At 36.6% G+C, this 22,942-nt stretch overlaps 1 protein-coding gene across 2 annotated transcripts in view; it reads left to right on the top strand.

Annotated features, from left to right (window-relative positions):
* LOC100990608 (contactin-6) overlaps window positions 1-9,680 on the top strand; it is a 320,384-nt gene extending 310,704 nt beyond the window's left edge. Inside the window, exons 23-24 of one of the 2 annotated variants that reach the window (XR_004670426.4) lie at window positions 405-581; window positions 6,987-9,680. Coding sequence is in view for 1 of the 2 variants with exons in the window: in XM_034955665.4 (XP_034811556.2) it covers window positions 405-469 (65 nt within the window). In the remaining variant the exon portion in view is untranslated. Of the gene's footprint in view, window positions 1-404; window positions 4,290-6,986 lie in introns of those variants that run through there. The other variant, XM_034955665.4, reaches the window with a different exon arrangement.
* The last annotated feature ends 13,262 nt before the right edge of the window (window positions 9,681-22,942 follow it).

Raw genomic sequence — 22,942 nt, forward strand, 5'->3', positions numbered from 1 at the left:
GTACATTAATAAAACAATTTTAAACACTTTTGAATTTTAAAATTCGCACATGATTACATGCATTCCTAGGTGCCACATTAACCTGGGGAGTTGTAACTGCTGTGTCTTTTAAGTTACTTATATGGAGAAAATAAATAACTCCCCTCAATGATGGTGATGATGAATACAAACTTGGCTCCTAGTTACCATAACTCACATGTACATTTTTATGTATTCCAGACAATCACTTCAGCATTTAAAATTTCCACCCTACTTCAAAATAAAATACAATTATTTGTTTATAGTTGGGATTCTTTAAAAATACAAACTATTCCAAAGCATGGGGTGCTTTTATCTCTGAATCAAGTTGGAATAAGAAATCTTTTTACTCAAGAATATTTCAGTATACATGATGTTCTTCTCAGCTCACTTTTCAGAAGATTCAGTCACAATAAAGGCAGAAAAAGTATTTTATGGCAAAGAAAAATAAATGATGGGAAATGAGCACCCACCTAAAATAATCTTCTAACAACTCTGGTATATATTAAGCAATTGCTCATGGCAAAGTTGAACATTTGAACTGCTGCATGAACAAATCTCAGGTAATTATGACAAGTTGATTGCAATGTATGTGGCCTTATTTTTATAATAAAACAATGTGCAAACAGAATTATTTGATCAAGTTTTCTACACTTTGGTCAAAATATTATTTTTTGCCAATTTTCTCTGCAGCTATGAAAACAATTCTACATGAACCAGGGTTTAGAAAGATTGTGCGGGTTGACTTTTCTCTAGGGTGAGCCTGTTTCAGTCAGTGGCCTCACTTCTTAGGATTGTGTAGTCTGGAGAAAGCAGTCTGGGAGAAGGTGAGATTAGTGACCTGGCCCATAGAATGCTATGTAACCACCCCCTTTCCTCCACAAACAGCCTTGAGAGGTCAGTTCCTGCTGTCAGCCTTCTCTGGCTCCCAGCCAATCACGTTTGTTGTCCTTTAGAGCTAAATGTGAGAAATGCTCACGTGACTTTTATCTTCTTAACATGGTGCAACCTCTTAATTATGTTGAGAATATTTGAGCTATTCTCACAACCCTCAAATCATACAATCCTCAATATGGGATTTTGTCATTTGCATGTCTGAAGTATTTTAGAACTCTTTAAAATACCCCATGTAGTCAGCAGCAGATGGACAATGGCTTTCATAGTTCAGAACTTGCTCCTTGCCTGAACAGTGTGTCAAGCACACAATGCAAATTAATGAGCCTTATTCTCCCCATTGCCATATGATCTGACTGTGCCTTTGTGGAGCAAAACAAATAAGCAACAACAAATACTATTCGGCACACCCGTGTTAACAGCTGCCTGGCCAAGATACATCTGAATTGACCAGAGATACCAGTGCTGGCATATGGTCTTAATGGTTCCCTTAATTTGGTAAGAGACAAGATTTGTGTCCTCCTCCCCAAAGAAGACATCGAGGGTTAAAAATACTGTGAGGTTTTTGTTTCTGCTAATTAAGTGAATCAGATATACAGTCATTTGTGTGTGAGTTCAAAAGCTAAGTCAGTTTTTATCAATAATACTTATATGTTTGCAGAGTGCTATTTAGTTCATGATTTCTGGAATATTAAATGTCTGTATTCACTGTCTACATATCTAACATATTATTTATCTTTTCATCAATTCACTAAATTTTTCAGAATATACTTTGGCATTAATATAAGCAGCATGGGCTTTGGTGCAATAGGAATCTCTCCTCTTATTGAAAACTTGGATATATTTCTTTTAACATCTCCATTTCACCAATATCAGAACAATAGAGTGTTATGTACATAAGGTATTTGGCATGGTGCAAGGAACATTGTAAGTTGTCAATAAATGGAGCTGCTGTTATCTGCTGCTATGAATTAAATCCCAAATGACATAAGTTATTACGTTTACATATCCAATATATTATGAAAATAGTTTCAACCTGTGTTTATGTCAAAATCCAAACCAGCTTCAAGAAAAATGAATTGATCACCTACTCTCCATACTACATGGCACTCAAGGATGAAAACAATGGTGATTCTAACAACCTATTTCAGGGAAATGTTCTACGTGATGTATATACTCCTCTGACGTTCAAGAAGGATTTCCAGTGCATCCCTGTATTGACTGAGTAGACTGCTGTTATAAACATGATATGCCATTTCCATACTTCCTACAAAAAAGGGAGATAATGTGATTGTACCTGGAAATGGCTGGAGAAGGAACCAGAAATAAGGTTTAGGAGACTCAACACAGTGGAAATATACCACTTTAAAGCTGTGGACTGCCTAGATCGTGTAGAGTTCAAACACAGCTTCATTTTTTCTCTTTTGTTCACACTGTAATCCTCCCTGCTCAGTGTCTCTTTTCTATCTATACAGCAGAGAGTGAGGAGGGCATGGCTGCTGTCTTTAAAAACAAATGCAGATGGTGAGGGATGACCTGGAACCTATATGGATTCTAAATGTAATAACATAATTATTACTTCTCATAAGTAAATCTAGTATTTTTATACTTCTATGTATGTCAGTCTTGAGATGCAACATGGAGTACACACTCCTGTATTAGTCCATTTTCATACTGCTATGAAGAAATACCTGAGATTGGGTAATTTATAAACAAAAAGAGGTTTAATGGACTCCCAGTACCACATGACTGGGAAGGCCTCATAATCATGGTGAAGGGTGAAGGAGGAGCAAAGACACATCATACATGGCAACAAGCAAGAGAGTGTGTGTAGGGAAACTACCCTTTATAATACCATCAGCTCTCATGAGACTTATTCACTATCATGAGAACAGAAAAAAAAAACCACCCCCATGATTCAATTACCTCCCACCAGGTCCCTCCCATGACACGTGGGGATTAGGATTATGAGAGCTACAATTCAAAATGAGATTTCGGTGGGAACACAGCCAAACCATATCAACTCCCTGTGTACAATTATTACTTAATGTGCTATAGAACTACATATTGAATTCAGGAGATATTTTGTTCTAGACAATCACATCTTTGTTGAGGTCAATACTTGCATTAGTCAGGATTCTCCAGAGAAACAGAGCCAATAGGGTGTGTGGGTGCATGTGTGTGTGTGTGTGTTTGTGGAGAGAGAAAGAAATATATTACAAGGAACTGACTCATGTGATTGATTATGGAGACTGAGAAGTCCAAATGCAAGAGAGCCTTTGATACAGTTCCAGACTGAGCTGAAGGCTAAGAACCAGGAGGGCCAATAGTGTAAATTCCAGTCTGAGTCCAAATCCAAAGGCAGGATGAAACTTATAACCTAGCTCAAAGACAATCAGGCCAAGAAGAATAATTGTTTCTTACTCAGGCTTCTTGTCTATTCAGGCCTTCACCAGATTGGATGATGCTCACCTGCAATGAGGAGTACAATCTGCCCTACTCCATCTACCAATTAATGTATTAATCTCATCCGCAAAATCCATCACAGACACAGCTAGAATGTGTAATCAAATATCTGGGCACCAAATGGCCCAGTGGAGTTGACACATAAAATTAACTATCACAGTATTCTTTGGGCTGATATTAAATAATTCAATTCTGCTTTCATCAGCTTTTGGAATGAAATTATTTAAATGCTCCTCTCAATTTATTCATTTGTAAAATCATACGTTGGGATGACAAGATCTCAGAGTTCTTTTAAAACTCTATAATTTTGTACTAATGTGCATAATGTGTGACTTCTTTGGGTATAAGACAGTATTTCAGAAACCTTCGCAACCCACACATACTCTACAGTCCTTTCCCTTTTTTTCCCCTGTGTTTTTACCCGTCGTTCCATGCATTTTAAACTGGAGTTTACATTACTAAAATTGAGCATGCTTTTTCAAACTACAAAAGACCCTCAGAGTTTCTAACCCATCTCTACACTCCATTGAGAATCACTGCTGTATTGCAGTGGTTCCCAAGGGCAGGACTATAATGAAGTTTTCACTGTTCAGTGAAAAAAATAAGAAAAATATGTAGAGTTTGGTGAGATATTCATAATGAATAATTTGTGAAATATGGCTGTCCTGCATTGTGAAATGCTCATTCTTTGGGGAAACAAAGTTGAGAATGGATCACAGTTTGTTTTACCTGCTCTGTTTTAAAATAATTTACTTGGGAAAAGAGTAGATTACTTTATATCAAGTTCAATTATTTTTATTATTAAAAATGTTTATCTTCTAAGGAAAATGAAAAGTTGAAAACCACTGGTGTTAAGTCATCTTTTTAATACTTGTTTGTTTAATCTCATAACCATTAAATTAGCAATTTGACTTTGTGTGTTGAACTGTAGTTTATATGCCAAAACACCAAGGTTCTGAGTTCTATAGAATTATTGTTTACTTATATAAATCCTTATATTTACTTATAAATTTACTTATATAAATTATATTAATTGACTAATATAATTATATTAATTTACTTATATAAATTACTTATATAAATTTACTTATATAAATCTAGGAAATATGGCCTACCACTTATAACAAAACATGAATATAATTAGATTGCAAGAAAAATAGAATGTCAAAATCCTGACTTTTTAAATATCTTAAAATATGGAAATTATTTGCTTTCCACTTTTCTATGTTAAAAATTCTTTCATGAAATTAAATATAGTTAGCTGTTAGGCTTTCTTTAATGTATTTACAAATGATTTTAGCAAAATAATTTTATTTTAGCAAAAAATTTTTATTGAAAGATAAATTTATTTCTTCAGTTTTTTTCAAATATTATTGTTCTTAACAGTGCTTGGTGTGGTCCTGGGCAGAGAATGATGCTTAAAACATGTATTTGCTTTCTGGACTGATTTATACAGCCAACTGTTGGCAATTTGTTTTCCCTTGGTTTCCTTAATAAAATAAGGGCCAGGCACGGTGGCTTATGCTTGTAAACTCCCAGTAGTTTGGGACGCCAAGGCTGGTGGATCACCTGAGGTCAGGAGTTTGGGACCAGCCTGACCAACATGGTGAAACTCCATCTCTACTAAAAATACAAAATTAGCCAGGCGTGGTGCACATGCCTGTAATCCCAACTACTCTGGAGGCTGAGGCAGGAGAATCGCTTGAACCTGGGAGGAGGAGGTTGCAGTGAGCTGAGATCGTGCCTCAACTCCGGATTTTGGTGGGTAAATAATATATCTCTGAAATAAATAAAATAAAAATAAAATCCTTGGAATATTGTCATTTGAAAAAACATCAGAAATGCTGGTATGTTGCTATTTTAAAACACATACTTTAAAATCTAGTTGGATGTGCCTTAGAAGATCCTTATTTTGTTTGGAGTAAAGCTCTGGAGGAAAGCTCACGCGATGACTCTTTAAATAAAGATAGCAAGTTGCAGCTCAATGAGAGTGAAAAGAAATCTTGATGTAAAGTGTTTTGTTCCCTACACCCGTTAAAGAGAAGGAGTAAGCTAGGCTAAAATGTTTGTGGGTTTATCATGTTATTCCTGGAACTGAATGCTCTATTGGATAGAACCCTATTCTTAAGCAGTGATTAATTAATGTTTATAAATCACTTCAAAGATGGAAAGCATTGTATAAAGTCTAATCATTTCTATTATAGTGATTTTTTTCCAAGAAGTATATTGACTTTTTGCAATAGCAGTTTGAAAAAGCATGCATTCGTGACTGAGGCCAGGTATCACGCCTGGAGGAAAATAGTAATTGGAAAGTTTGAAAGGTAATAATTCTGAGATACTGAAAATTTAGGTGAATTTATAATAGCAGACTATTATAAATTAGTCCAGTCTGCATGGACTAAATAATTTTAATTCAAACGTGAAGTAATCTACATCTATTCATGACAGTTTTCAGCCTGTGAAATAAATGTCATAGCAACAGACTGTGTTCCTGAAATGATATATACCTGTAACAAACCTCGGGTAATCTCAGGGGCTTTCATAGTAACAATAATGAGTTTAGGGAACTTTTATTACCTGTAACTGCAGTAGTTATAAAATCCCCCAAAACTAAAACTAACTTTGAACAGATTCATTTTAGCCTATTTCTGTTGACAGAAAGCGTAATTAGATATATTACTGGCCTTTTCTAAATCAGATCATTTTCCTTATCTGTGTAAAAGTGAAAGTGTTATAATTTAGTCATCTAAATTACTGTTGTATTTAGACTTGCAAACATACTGAGATATTTTCATCTTCTAAATTCTTAAAAGAATAGAGTCTAGATTTTTTTTTTTTTTTTTTTTTTTGAGACAGAGTCTTCCTCTGTCGCCCAGGCTGGAGTTCAGTGGCACGGTCTCGGCTCACTGCAACCTCTGCCTCCCAGGATCAAGGAATTCTCCTGCCTCAGCCTCCCCAGTAGCTGAGATTACAGGCACACACCACCACGCCCAGCTAATTTTTGTATTTTTTTTAGTAGAGATGGGGTTTCACTATGCTAGCTAGGCTGGTCTCAAACTTCTGACCTCAGGTAATCTACTCATCTCAGCCTCCCAAGTGCTGGGATTACAGATGTGAGCCACCGCCCCTGGCCGAGTCTACAATTTTCTAAAAGAGATTCCTAAGTCCAAGGACATGGCTCAGGTTATTTTGAGTAATGTTTGGACTCACATAATATTTCAAACTACATGACAGTGGAAAAAAGACTGTAACTAGTTAAGGAAAATCTGAAAACCCACAACTTGTTGGTGTCAATAGGTAGACAGTACTGGAGAGGCTGAGGCTGGAAGATGACTGGATCTCAGGAGTTCAAGGCTGCAGTGAGCTATGATCACGCCACTGCACGCCAGCCTGGGCAACAGAGCAAGACTATGTCTCAAAGAAAAAATTGACAGAATGGAAATTAATATTCATTTAATATCTGTTGATAACAACTAAGATACCAGATTTTTCTATCTGAAATTGATATTCTTCATCAGAAAACTTCATGCCTTGCATTATATCATGTTACATTAGGTTGCCTTACACTATATTTTATTATTTAATTATCATGTCTCATTTTGTTTTAGAAAATGAATAATGAGTTCCAGAGGCGATGGACCTTATCTTTGCATTTCCCCTTGCATCCATCACACCCAGAAGAGTACCTGACATCCAGTAGTTGCTCAACACATATGTTTTGAATGAATATACAAACAAAAGAAAGTGTTGAGTGTGCATTACTTAATAAAATCTCATTGCCACTCCTGGAAAAGTGGCAAAGCTAACCTAAAGAATTTTGTCTTTTGTAAAGCTTTCATATTAAAATATTATAATTTTTTTTGGCCTTATTATTTTTAATAATTTATCATGGGGGATTTAACACACTTTTAAACATTTTTATCATCTTGTTATTATTGCTCTTTTTTGGGGTGTCTTTATTTGGGGGCTTTTATTAATTTTATTTTATTTTATTTTATTTTACTTTAAGTTCTGGGATACATGTGCTGAACGTGTAGGTTTGTTACATAGGTATACATGTGCCATGGTGGTTTGCTGCACCTATCAACCCATCATCTAGGTTTCAAGCCCCGCATGCTTTAGGTATTTGTCCTAAGGCTCTCCCTCCCCTTGTCCCCCCCCCAACAGGCCCCGTTGTGTGATGTTCCCCTCCCTGTGTCCATGTGTTCTCATTGTTCAGCTCCCACTTATGAGTGAGAACATGCAGTATTTGGTTTTCTGTCCCTGTGTTACTTTGCTAAGGCTGATTGTAAAACAGTATAATTTAATATGACATACACTTGATGCAGCACTCTCTGCATATAAAATATTTTAATTTTTTAAAGCTTTCTAAGATTAAAATAAATTTTAAGGGTAATGCTTTTTTAACAGAAAATACCATGTAATTTTATGAGAGTTTCTTTTCCTTCCCCTCAAAGATTTTTAAAAGACAATTCTCAAAATTTGTATAAAAATGGCTATTAGAATTGCATAACCAAGCCAGAGAGCAACATCCATGGTGTCACAGAAGCCATGAGGATCATTCCAAGGTCTAAGTTGCAATTATTTTCCCTGCAGCCAAATTAACTAAAGTCTATACCCTTGATCATACACATAACAAAATGTAATAATCTTGTCATGCTACAATATTAAATCCATATATTCAGCCAGGAAGATATTTTTAGTTGGCAGATATAACACAAACTTATGACTTCCCCTTTTTAGGTGCTACTTCTTTAGGTCATGCTGTAAGATTCACTCAGTTTTATTTCCAAAAGCTCAAAATAACTGATGGATTGGCTGAAAATTTCAGAGAAAAAATAGTTCTTTGGCATTAAGGAAGTGGCAAACTTTCAGTACAAGGTCAAACAGGTTAGATGTCATCAGTGTCTATTTACTTAAAGACTAAAATAGCTGTCAATGTTTAGATGTCAGATTTCATGTAAATCTCACTGTCCTTGAGCCACTCGCAGTCTGCCTTCCTTCATGGCACTAAGCTAGTGAACTAGTGAGTAAGTCTTCTCTTTGAGAGGGAGCATTCTTCTCTTTACCATGCTCCTTTCCCAGCTTTCATAATCCATTTATGAACCTATCTGGCCCTTTTAGGCATTTGAGTTTTGACCCTTGTTATATACGATGCAATGTACCTAGATGACAATATTTTATGGTGTCATTGTCTTTTACACCATATTACCTTATACTCATTTATATGAACACCTCATTTCAGCTGTCATGAACTATGAGCATTTAATGTAAGAAAGTTGAACATTTACATAACAAGAAAAATAAAATTATAATGATAAGGAATTCATCTTGTAAAAATATGTATTTCTTTTTACATTGGGGTCAGAAACATGGCAACTACTCATGGAATAGATACATCCACATTTATAATTGATCAAATCTGTCAAGAAAACATTACTTGTTTACCATGTTCTATGCATTGAACTTGACTCTACAAAAAAAAAAAAAAAGCGTGAAGAAGAGAAACATGCCACCGAGGTGGGGAGCAGGTAATAATTAAGCCAACTCTTCTCACTTCAAAACAACAATCACCTGTTATGATAAGTGCTGAGGAAAAACAAAGAAGATGCTCTGATAGAGAATAAAACATGGGGCCAGATGGGTACCCCAAACGGGATTGGCAGATGGCTATTCTTAGAGAAATATCATTTACAGAGAGACTTGAATGATGCAAAAGGTAGGCATGTTAAAAACGGAGAAAAAAGTATTCCAGACAGAAAAAGAAAAAAAGTCTGCAAATGCCTTGAGGAGAGGAAGAGCTTGGTATGTTCTAGTTACTCAAGGAAGTCTGGTGTGGATGGAAGATGGAGCTGAAAGGAGACTGAGGCATGAGTTCACAGAGCCAACTGGAACCTGGTGATCCTGAAAGTTCCAGGTCTTCAGAAGTAACTTGGATTTAGGTTTTAAACATTACTTATGTTTTAAGAAGATCACTCTGGTTACTGTGTGGTAAGTGGATTGCCATGTGTCAAGGAGAGAAACAAAGATTCTAATAGTAGTCCTTGTAATAGATCAGTGGTGGGTAGACTAGTTCGGTGGCAGGTAATAGACCTGTAGACTTGTCAAGAATTGCCCATTGATGAGATATAAGGAGGGTGAGGGATGCCTCTGAATATTTTAAAGCTACCTTTATTTTATCACATGCAGAATACCAGGGAATGATCATTCCTAGGAATACAGAAGATAGGGTGGTAGTCAAGATTCAGTTTGGGACATGATAAGTTAGAGATCTCTATGAGAGATCTGGGTGGAGTTGTTAAAGAGACAGATCTGGCAATTAGGGTCAAGGAGATCTGGGTTTCCCCAGAAGTTCTAGCTCTTTTATTAATGAGCAACACTGACCCTTGCCTTGTAAGGTGACATTTGAGGTGACCTACTTCACTTTATGAGTCTCAAATTTTTCTTCCATAGAATGCACTGCTTTGTTAGAGGAACACTTACATTATTATTAGTACTCAAGCAGTATAAATGTTGGACATTACTATTTTATGACAAGAACTCTCAAACTGCAAGATACTGAGTCAGTCATTGAAAGAGTTAAATTCAGATTACCATGATGGCTTTATTAGGCTTAAGAGTGTTTTTGCCTTTAAGATGTTCAGAAAAAAGTTAACTATAATATACACAATGGAATACTACTCAGCCATAAAAAAGAAGGAACCCTTGTAATCTGTGACAACATGGATGAACCTGTAGGATGTCTTGTTAAATAAGCCAGGCACCAAAAGACAAATATTTCATGATCTCACTAATATGTGGAATCTTAAAAAGTTGATCTCATAGAAGCATAGAGCTGAATGGTGGTTATCAGAGGCTGGGGTGGTTGTAGGGGAATGCAGGTGAAGAGTTGGGAAGATGATGGTCAAAGGATACAAGCTTTCCATTAAATAGGATGAATAAGTTCAAGAGATCTGTTGTACCACAAGGTAACTATAGTTAGCAGCATATTGTATTCTTAAAAATGCTAAGTGGGTATAAAGTGTTCTCTCCACAAAAATGATAGTTAAGTGATGTAATGAATATGCTAATTAACTAGATTTAGTTGTTCCACAATGTATATATTATTTAAAACATCATGTTGTGCATGATAAATGAATCTAATTTTTTATGTCAACTTACACATTTTTTAAAGATCATAAGAAGGAATTAACTGGAAAACTCCATTCCAAAATTAAATTGGTCATTAAGATTTAATACTGATAATTAATTCAGAACAAAAAGATTGTTCAGGTGTGACCAAATTCTAAAATGAGAAATTAACAAGTTTTGTTTTTTATCCTTGACTTGATTCTAAAAACAGAGTTCTCAAACCGTAAACTCATAAGCTTAAAGTAAACTTACGATTTGCTGGTCCTTGGCATCTTTCTTTTGCACCTTTAGAATTTTGCTTATGCTCCTTTTTCTGCATGGAATGTTCTCTTTCCTTTTTCTGCCTGGAATATTCTCTTTCCCTTTTCTGTGTGAAATGTTCTCTTTCCTTTGCCTGGGGAGCAGCATCTTCAGTTACCAGCTCCAGTGCCAGCCACTGCACTGCTGAGACTTTTGCTGCAGCCCACTCTCCTCAGACCACTCTCGCATTTTACTCAGTCCCTGGAGCTCCCTGTGTCCGTCTCAGTCATAGCATTTGGCATTTGTTTTCTCAACCGTTGGTTTCCTTTCCTGCTTCTCTCACTTGATGGTGGATTAATTGGGGATTGTAAATTCTTCAGCACTGATTATTATGCTGGGAACGTAGTAGGTTCCTGAGATGTATATAAGGTGATTATTATGCTGGGAACGTAGTAGGTTCTTGAGATGTATATAAGGTGATTATTACGCTGGGGAGGTAGTAGGTTCTTGAGATGTATATAAGGTGATTATTATGCTGGGAAGGTAGTAGGTTCTTGAGATGTATATAAGGTGATTATTATGCTGGGAACGTAGTAGGTTCTTAAGATGTATATAAGGTGATTATTATGCTGGGAACGTAGTAGGTTCTTGAGATGTATATAAGGAAGACAAATAGGCAGAGAGGAAAAAAAAAGAAATTCAATTTTTGTTTTTCAGCAAGTCTGACTGTATTTTGCCAATCACATATTTTAGAATAAAATGAATCAAAATACAAAAACATAGAATTGTAATACTAAATACTCTAGTTTGCCTGAAATTTTTTTCTAATATTTATAAAAAGCACACCTTGAAATATCTTGAAATAAGAAGAAAAAAACATATTATCAACACAAATCTTTTATTAGAACATTTCAGGCAAACTGATGAACAAACATTTTAAGATATTATGATAAGTGGCTCCATATGAATTATTTTCTGGGATTTGTAGTACATAAGACAACTCTATTGGCTTTGTGACAGTTAAAGAAGCAAGTTTTTTTCTGTAAACTGATATTTCCAGGCAAACAAAATTCCAGCACTACTGCCTCCTTTGTCCAGAAGACAGGTTAATACCCAAAGGCAAATGATTTCGGCATTTTCATCACCAAGATCAATGTTTAATTTCTTCACCTAAATAGATTCCTCTTTACCCTTTTGACCTACCTACAGAGTCCCGTCATTCAGCACCCCTAGAATCAGAGTTGGGAGGGTTCTTGATGGGGGGTAATTCTAGCTCTTCCCAAGCTGCAGTCTCTAGACAGGATGAAATATGTGTCCTTCAAGGTACAGACATTCACCAGTTTATGAATAAATTGTATTGTCTTAAGAAATCTGTCATTTAGTTGTTGGGACACATATTCACTTTGTTAATAGAAATACTGCTGAAAACAGTTTTTTCTGCAGCCTGTAAAAGCCTATTTATCTTATAATGGATTGACAGTGTAGCATTTCATGGTACTCAAGAACCCAATCTTAAAATGAAACCGCGATTCACCAACAAAGCATTTTTAGAGTTCTGGCTTTGCTTATGGAAAAAACATCTTCTTCCAACATACTAGCAACTTGACAGTAGCAACAAGGACTCCATGAGCAACAAGGACTCCATGACAGCATATATGGTGTCTCTCATGGTGTAGGACAGGAACCCCAGTAAGACAAGAGGGGAGAAGCAGAAACATAAGATCCAGGTTGTAGGAATTAAAGAACTGTAAGGAAAGAACCTTCCATCATGAAACTCACTTTATCAGGTGATCAGCTTTCATCCACACACCATGTTCCCACTCTTCTCAGGAACTTTCCAGTCTTATCTTCTTCTGTTACTTTCTCTTTTAATAACCTTTTAAAACTCATCTAGTATCACTTTACTATTAGCTTTTTGTGTTCTAGCCCAAGAAAATTTTATTCTCTCTTACTGATAAGCTGGGCCTCCATCTCACCACAGGGCCTTTGCACATGCTAGTACCTTTTCCTGCAATTTCTTTTTGCCCTCAACAATGTATTCTTGCTCCTTTCATCTGGTTAATTGCTATTCATTCTGATTAGGTAAAACTCTCTTTATATTTCTCCATTGCACCAACATTATTCTTCCCTAACACTTATCACAGCTATAGTTTATTTATTTCTGTTATTCTCCAATTAATTCCTATAATTTCCAAACAATCTACAAGATCCATGAGGATAGGAATCCTATTGTATTGGGTTGATCATTGATTGTATCCCCAGTACCTAACACAGTGCTGGCACCTGGGAATCTCTCAGTAAATGGGATTTATTTAGAAACAAGTGAGTCACAATTATAATAAATATCTAATTAAACATAAAATTTTATATTATAAAATAAAAAGTTAATAACTTAATGACAATTACTTATATCTTCTCTTAAAGACTCCTGTCCATAGGACTCAATTTAAAGCTTTAATTATGCTACTTATTCCTCAAAACCAATAGACAGTTTTTCTCATGTTTTCTCATCATTCTTACAGCACTGAAAATAATAGGAAATCAGAAAATTTTTCATTAAATTCTACTTTGAATGCCTCCTTCACCTTACCTCCAATCTATACTTTTTTCATTAACCCAGTTGTATTAGTCCGTTCTCACACTGTTAATAAAGACACACCTGAGACTAGGTAATTTATACAGGGAAGAGATTTAATTGACTCACCGTTCAGTATGATTGGGGAGGCCTCAGGAAATTTACAGTCATGGTGGAAAGGGTAGCAAACATGTCCTTCTTCATATGCTGGCAGGAAGGAGAAGTGCTGGGCAAAGAAGGGGAAAGCCCCTTATAAAACCATCAGATCTTGTGAGAACTCACTCACAATCACAAGAACACATGAGGGTAACCACCTTCATGATTCAATTACCTCCCACCAGGTCCCTCCCATGACAAGTGGGGATTACGGGAAATACAATTTAAGATGAGATTTGGGTGGGGACACAGCGAACCCATATCACCAGTGGAATGAAGGTGGCAATATCTGGCATGCATAACTCTGCCTCCTGGTGATCCTTAGAATCCTTCTTAACACAATCATGCAGGCAACTACTACTAATTAATTTTATTGGCACCATGAAATGAAATTGATTTACAATTCCTTAAAGAGGTAAAGTAAAAAGTCTCCTTTCTGTTTACAGCAATATAAACTTTTGGGGAATTGTGATGAGAACTTACTTTCTAATTATTGGCATTTCTCCAGCTCCAACCATACATTAAGAACAGCTTTAAACTGTTCCATAGTTTTGTTGTAAAAAGATAATCTTGGATTATCCAGGTGGACCCAATGTAGTCACAAGGGTCTTAAAGGTGAGAGACAGAAGATGAGTCAGAATGAGATGATGTGAGAAAGTCCACAGGGGCCACTGCTGGCCTTGAAAATGGAGGAAGGGGACACAGTCCAAGGAATGTGTACCGCCTCTAGCATCTGGAAAAGGCTAGAAAATGCATTTTCTTCTAAAGCCTCCACAAGAGATGCAACCCTGCCAAAACCTATATTTTGGCCCCGTGAGATCCATTTTATGTTTTTGTAAGCTGTTAAGTTTGTGACACAGCAGTAATAGGAAGCAAATACAGTGAGTTTAAGAAACTTGCCAAGTTCACACAGTGAATGGATGGTTAGAAATAAAACCGGGCAGTGTGTTTTACTTAGCTATCATTTTATTTAACTGTCAATGTAAAAACAAATACGTGCATGCACACACACACACAGATGTATATATAAACATAGCATAAATATACATATATGTATATGCATACATAAATGTAATATGTGCATATATCCATGTATACACATATATATGCATGTGTCATTTCCAATGTTGTACTGCCTCATTAATTTTGGTAATTTGAAAATAATACATTTCTATGGTAATACAAGAGCAGAGATATACTCGGTATCAAAGTGGTACTAAATACTGTTTATACAGCCTGTTTCATGAGATGCTGAAGACGTACTGTAAACAGTAATACTTACAAGAAATGAAAGTCTACCAGTGTTATCCTTGGGCAGCCAATTGATTGTGGTTCATGGATTTCATTTACTTTGTGTGAGTGCATCAATCTCCTTTTAAAGCGCAGGGAGAGTTTACAACTAGAATTTTTACTAATGATTGCTGATAGGTTTTTCATGATTTAGATATCAGGAATCTTGAAATCAAAACTAATAGCAATAGACAAGAAGTGATAAACAGATACTTAGAAAGGTATAAGGAAACAAGAGAAGGGAGCTTCATTACAAGAATGAGCTTGGGGAGCAGGTGTGACCAGAGAGTGGAGAAGCTGTGCTAAAAGCCAGGCTTTGATATAACTTGGAGGAAGTATTTAGAACAGTTAGAGAATAGCCACTTCCTAGAGCCAGCAAGAAGACAGATCAACTTGTAATTCCATTATTTTCCAGGTGGATGATACTGAAATATATAGTTAACCTCTCTGAGCTTCTTATCTCTTTAAAAAGCACATTAATATCTACCGCTGGAGGCTGTTGTGATGATTAAGTGAGCCAATGCATGTAAATCACCTAGGATTGGTAGATGTTCAGCAAATATTATTTCCTTTCTTCCTCCCTGCTGTCTCCATTGATTCTTTGCTACCATGCTTTAAGGTCATACATCCTGAAATTTGCTGCCATCAAAGGATATAATAGAGTTGTTTGCCCACTTTTTAAATAAAGTAGGTTAAATGAATTTATTTTCTTTTATTATACCACCTCTTTGGGCCTTTCTTATTGAACTATGCATTATGATTCTTTGAGGAACATAACATTATATAATAGAAATCATTTCTCAATTTTATTTTTCAACAATTTTTTTCACAGGAAATTACATGAGAGAATTGACATGAGACTAGTTCAACAAAACTTATCACAAGAAGCTCAAACTTAAAGTAAAAGCTTGGAATCAAGCATCAGAATATATGAGTCTATAGTTCTATCTTCACTGTTTTGTGGTTGAGTTGAGTTCAAAACAAATATGTAATGTTTTAAGAACTTTGTTCTACCTCCGTTGTCTTTCTATGAAGAGTTTTGAGGATGAAACTGCAAGCAGTATGCAAAAGTAGTATCTAGAGTTAAAAGCTCCATGCAAGCATGAGATTATTATTACGTTCTTTTATCATTTGACCCACTATTTGTTCCACAATGTGAAAGGAATATAGCTGATTGCTCCCAAAGACCTTGGTAGGTCAAAGTAAAGAAAAGTGCATATTATCAGGCCAGAGGCCACAAGGTGTGAGACTGGATGAAATGAACACAATACAATGATCTCTGTGAGAAAATAAGTTATTTCAAAATAAATGCCCTAACTCTAGAGAGCTGGTAGAGTTTGGGACATGAGGTACACAGGCTCTTTAACATTTTCATTGAATTTTCATGCATTGTTATGTAGACCATAATAATGCACAAAATTCTTCAGAAGAATACCTGTCTCATAACACCCTCCATCTTGCTGAGAAGCTACATATAGGTCTCTTCTTTTCTCTGACACTCAGTATTGGAAATGTTTAGAGAGATGGGGGGAGGATTATAAATTAACAGATTTTTATAGTTAAAAAAATTTCCAAAAATGTGGTCTGTGGAATATTTAAACCTAGAGAACTCTTCCCCCCCAAAAAATTATTCCACGGTCAATGACATTTAGGAGGCATGGCTCTATCCCCCCTCTAGGAGCTTCACAAGGCACTTGATCAATCTAAAAACTCCTGGAAGTCCTGAAGTAATGAAAAAGATTACCTTGTTCTAATGCAATATGTCCACAATTATTTAATCATGTTAAACATTATTTGCAAGAAACTTACAAAAATTTCACTAGATAATATTCCACCAAACCCGTGGGGGGAAGTGCCCCATGAGATAATATCCCAGGTCCCCAAGTCCTCTACCATTCCTGGAGTGTATATGATTCCCCAGGAGGGTGCAGGAAGGACTTGGTGCCTCTACTTCTACAGCCTTGAGACCTTCTTTTATGACAGTATTGGTCCGCCCCCATGGAGTCAGTTTGTGGCTGGAAGTACAGTTTGCACGATTAGTGTGCGGAACAACAGTGTGGGCTGAACAGGCTGGAGAGAAAAGGCTGCTTCTTGGGGACCAATTTTTAGAAGAAAGTGCCTCCTCTGTCTCTGTCTCAGCCCATACCAATTCTTCTTGCCAGCTGTGGTGTCTGTGTTTGCCCACTCCAGGGGGATTACACATTCATTTCATGTGGCACAAGAGGCTGAGAAGAAAAATTGCTGGCAAATGAGACACCTGTGACATTTGGGGTAAACACAATTACATAAAGCCCTGGTTTATGGGCTTCTGTCATCACTATGGGAGGGTCACCTTCCCCCTCCTCCAATGGATGGGAGACCTGGCTATAAGCAGCAGAAGCGGACTTTATAGGCTGTTAGACAGGCTTGACATGGGCTCTGGGGGTCTTCCAGTCAGGATTTGCCTACCCACGCAAAGTGCAAAAGAGAAATAAAGCATTTAACCAGAAAATTAAGACCCAACCAAGTCACAAGAAGTTGATTGTAGCAAAAGCAATGTACATTGGTTTTTTCTAATAACTGTTGACACATAAATCTTTAATTGCTAATAATGTATTGCTTATGCACTCTGCTATACCATATATATATATACATATATACATACATAATCTCATTTATGCCTCACAATAATGCTCCAAGGAAGACATTTCTTATACTGGTTTTATAAATGAGAAGCTGAAGCTGAGAGTGAAGATATGGTTTGCCCAAGTTATTACATACAGGAAGATAGCAGACCAGAAATTCAGATCAGGTCGAGTCAACTACAAAAACCCATGTTCTGGAACCACTAAGGTATGGACTCTTCCTGTTCTGCATATCTTCCTTGTGTTCCTCCAGATCGATTCTCCACCCTTCTCTGCCCCTCTTTTTGTCCTAGGAGGATGATCTGCATGGATTATTTTTATAAGTTCCATTTTCTCTGGCTTCTTGTTAAATGTGACCAGTAGAGGTCACTGGCAGGGTTGGAGGGAGTTCCTTTAACTGACTCTATTCTACCATCATTGCTGTTCTCAATGCAGCTAATTCTATGTCATTTTCTCGCTCATGGTTCTGGTAACCACTTTCTTCTCTTTTCCCTTTGAACCAAGGGTTGTGTGTTAGATTGCTCACAGAGATAGCTGCAATTATTATTTTCATTCTTGTATAAATATTCTTTTGTAATGAGACTTTGTTTCTTCTCCAATATAGGGGTGGAGTCTATTTCCCCATCCCACTAATTAGTGGTGTTCTTATCCCTTGCTTTAACCAAGAGAATGTGACGAAAGTGACATTTTCCATACGTAAGTTCCAGAACCATGGCCTCAGGAGGCCTTACAATTTCTGCCTTTTCCTTTTTGAAACTTTAAGATCATCGTATAAGGAATCCCAGTTACACTCGAGTATGAATGACCACAAGATTGGACTGCCCCAGCTAACAGTAAAAACAAAATTTCAGAAATGTGAATGAGGCTACCTGGGACCTTTCAACCCATTCAATCTGCCAGATCACTGCACTTACATGTACAATCTCAGGCCAGGCTAGCAGGAGGACTGCCCAGATGATCCTAGCCTAAATAACTAAATCACAGAATTGTGAGCAAATAAATGTTTTAAAACACTAAGATTGGGAGGTGAGGTTGTTATGCAGTAGCAATAGATGACTGATACAGTTGTTGAACTGTCTTATGCTTCCATAAGTTCATTTTGTTCATAAATCCCCCTCAAATTATCTGATTTTATGTCTACCACCTGGACCCTGGCTGATACCTCCACCATGACAGTCTGATAATTAATCGAAGACTTATTTGAAAAAGGATTACCATAGGATCCATCTCCCCATGCTCCTGAATCCATAGAAGTGTTTCTCTAGGAAATCTTTATTAATAGTTATATATCATAGTTACTTGGTGTCTGGTGTGTTGCTTACATTATCACTGCAAAACTGGAATTAAGTATTATTATCATCCTATTTTACTTACAAAAAAGCAGAAATTTGGAGATAAAATACTTAATTAGGTGCAGTGCTAGTAAGTACCATGCTCTGAGTTCAAACCTAGATCTTCAGTTTACTCCAACACTTATGTTCTTTCCACTTCGTCAAACTGCCTCAGAAATTGAAATTTTAGTTCTAACAGCTAACCAACCATAGACCTTGAGCACAAACTCTGTCAACTTAGGAATCACTGGATGTCCATTCCATAAAAGGTGTTTTGAAGCTGTAATTTCTTCTCTCAGGGAATAAAGGTCAGATTAGTAAAAGCATATTTTGACACTATCAAATGAATGTAACTTATTTGGCCTTCAAATGTAGAGATGTCAAATCATTGGTGTAGTTTGATAATAGGTCATTGCCTAATGTTTGTGCAGTTTCATAGTAAATCTACTCTAGAAATCCATCTTGTAGATCCCCAGGAGTAAAGGTAGATGTTCACAAATAGAGGGGGAAGTAGCCTGTGCTTCTTTTTCACTATACTTTCTATATTTAACATTTAGGTTTCCTGTAAGAGGCTCCAGAGATAAAGAATTTATGTTAACATAGGTCTCTGAGGGAATATATCATCCGAAGTGACTCTAGCAGATTCCTGAGTATGGCAAGAGCAATACTAACTTAAGGATTTGTGCTGAAGTAGCAGGCAGCACAGAGGAGATGAAAATATATTCTTGTGACAGAGTACGGACCACATTGTTAAAGGCCAGTTATAGAGGCTATGATGATAATAGAAACATTTTTTTCTTCCTTTGGAGAGATAGCATAGATATGGCACAGTACATCTTAGGTTTGGACACTAGTTATGATGTCTTCTCATTGTGTGGCATGAGGCAAGTAACTTGTAACCTATAAATCTTGTTTTCTTTCACTATGAAAAGAAAGAATAACAATGACATCAACTTCATATGCTATTGTGAAGATTAAATGAGACAATGAGTGTAAAAACTTACTTGAATACCTAGTATATAAAATAAATTAAATTGTTCTTTATCATTGGTGTGCCTAACACAACAGGGGCTTTACATTTATTGCCCCATTTGGTACTTCCCCATTCCTCTGTGGTGAATATATTGTCCATTTCTGTAACTGAGGCAAGTTACCTACCCAAGGCCTTGCTGCCAGTATAGGTCACAATTAGAACTTGGTTTGTCCTCTGACTACATAAAAATCGATCTTTTTCCTCCACATATTGTTTCCCTGCATCAATCTGCCTCTCCCTGGATGGTGCATGCATGTGTGTATGTGTGTTTATGTGTGTGTGTTTAAGAGAAAGTTTGTGTGTGTGTCTGTGTCTGTGTGTGTGTGTGTGCCCAATCCCTTTCATAGAAAAAGCACAGCCATCATACCACGCACTTGGCTGGGGGTGGGGTGTAGGAAGGGGGCTTGTCCAACAGAGGGGATGCATTTGTCAAAATCCATCCTCTCCTATGTGCAGTGACCCCCCACACGTTAAAATAAGAGAGCCACTGCAGGAAGCTGGTTCCATTCATAGCTTCAGAACAGAGGGAAGATAATTGGGCTATGTAGGGAGCGAGCCTATGGCCTTGGCCTCATTAGCAACATGGTTTAAGCATCAGAGCCAAGCCACCACAGGTGGCTGTGCCCCGTGCAAGTGTTTTGCATTTCATTTCCTGAAAACGTCAATGTCTGAGAATATAAATATTACTTATAATCCTGGGATGATTGTACAGGTACTAATGGAATGGTTTCATGGTATTGATTTTCAATAGCTCATTTGCTATAATCAGCTTAACTTCATCTGCTAGAAAACGAACTTCTAATTCCAGTCTGAAACACAGTACAAGCAAATGATTTTAGGCTAGTCTGCCACCACCTTGAATCCTTTACGGAAGTAGGCTGGGTATAAATCTTAAATAAATAAATCAACTTTAGCTCTTCCCAGATTTTCATGATCTTGCAAGACTGATTTTCTTCCCTTTAATCTGTTTTTAATAAAAGAGATATTTTCCTTTGAGACATGGTCCATAATCTTTTCCATGTGTATTATCATTCTCATAGACATCCTCTTTTCCATTTCAAGAGAAGCAAGGCCTCTTAGAGGAAGGTAGCTTTTGTGACGAGCCAAATCTGCACAAAGTTGGAGGAATTCTAGGGAGACGGATGGGCCTTTGGTGTAGGCTGGAAAGAACAATGTTTAAAAATACCCTGTCTCCTCCCTGAGAGGTATGATACCATGATTCTCTCTCTTTATCTAAAGGTATTAGCCTAAGAAATTAAAAGCCATTTTTCTATGAGAAGAAAAATGAACAAGATATGGGAAGGTGAACTAGCAGAGCAACATACAGAAATAATAATAAAAGGCATTATTCAGAATGTAAAGTACACTATACTAAAAGGTTTACCTTGATTATAGCACTCAATCATTCCAAGACTCTGAGATTGTAGCTATTATCATATCCATATCTTATAGAAGTTTATAGAGTTACATGAACTTCCTCAATGTCTTGCAGCTAGTGTGAAGGAGTCAGGACTCACACCATAGCACCCATATTCCAGAACCCACAGCTAACCACTGGATTCTATGCCTATGAGGATACATAATACTTACTGTTTCAAATAACTTTATAATAGTTTTCAGTTAAAATCTTGTCTCTAGGCTTTTGGGCAAAGAACTTTAAAAACTCTGAGCCTCCATTCCTCCAGCTTAAAAATGGAGACAGTAGGTAACTCTTACCACTGAGACAATGTATGTAAAACATATACACATACATGCACACATATATACCCCCAAAATACTGGTGTTCTGATTCCCATTTTACAGATGTAGAAACAGGGACTCAAAGTTGTCAATATGTTCAACGTTTTATAAAAGCAGATGAAAGAGTCAAGATTCAAACCTAAATCTATCTGACTGCAAAAGGTGTGGCATTACCTGGGCATCCCATTGAGAAATGTTGGAGGAAGTGCTCGGAGCTCATTGAGTGGGTGAGGATCTTGGCAACCTGGCCAGGGAGGCAATGGGAGAATGACTGGATGCCTACATGTGACTGTGATAACCTGTGTCTGGAATCATTTGAGAGAAGCATCAATTGTCCTCTACCAAAATGTCTACCGGAGCAGTGAGGGTGAGGTAAATAATTGAAATGTTTGTTCCTGAAGATGGGTACAGTATTAAGAGTTTCTAATGATTTCTTATAAGCTCCTGTAACTTTGGGATTTTTTGTTTGATGATGTACTTGAGGCGAATGTGACATCATCTGTGTGACGTGATCAATGCAGTAGATGAAATGAGTGTTTAAATACCTGACTTAACCTGAAGCAGGATAATTGTTAAACCAGAGGTGAGAACACAGACTGAGAAGGTGACCATCTCAACCTTGGAAATTTGAACAAGGATTCCCAGAGGAAGAAGCATTTGACTCAGGACTTACAACGTGTAAGAGTTTTACAAAGAAGGTATTAAATAAGAGAAAGGGAAAAAAGAAAAATGATGTAGTACATTCTGGTCAGTCAACAAAACATACTTATTTAAAAGCTATGAATATCCTTATAAATTAAAGGCACAGAAAGAAATGCTTTATATCGGTAAAACTCTATATTTTGGAGGGAATAACACTTAAATTTTCAAAGTGCTTTCATTTATATTAACTCATCTGATTCATACAACCCTGTATATAGAAGGAAATAATGTTTGGTAAGGGAATTGGGAAATTATTTAAATGAGTTGATCATCAAACAAATAAGTGCCAAAGCTGAACTAGGACCCAAAACCTTTACATCTTGATTTACTGCTCCAACTAGATGCAGTATAAACAGGGTGTTTACATGTTTAATACTAGGAGCAAGGGCAGTGCCATACTTTTGGAAATAGTAAGAAAGAAATAATGCGCTTGTAGATCTTTAATGCTAAGAAAAAGAATCTCCTATGGCATGAGATTGAGGACTTTTAGAAGCAAAGAGGTGAAAAGTGAGAAGTCTTTATTTCAGAAGCATCATATAACGAATGTTCATAGTCAAGAGATAAATAAATTATTCATTATTCTCTCTGAGAGAAAATCAAAGGACTGATTTTGAAATATTAGACATTTGTAGCAGTAGACATTTGTATCTAGTGTCCACTATGATAATCTTTCTAATTTATTTTCAACACTACACTCAGAAATATAGATTCCTGATTATCAGCAAGTAGCAAAATTTCTTCA

Source organism: Pan paniscus, chromosome 2, assembly GCF_029289425.2.
Source record: "Pan paniscus chromosome 2, NHGRI_mPanPan1-v2.0_pri, whole genome shotgun sequence".
Lineage (NCBI taxonomy): Eukaryota > Metazoa > Chordata > Mammalia > Primates > Hominidae > Pan > Pan paniscus.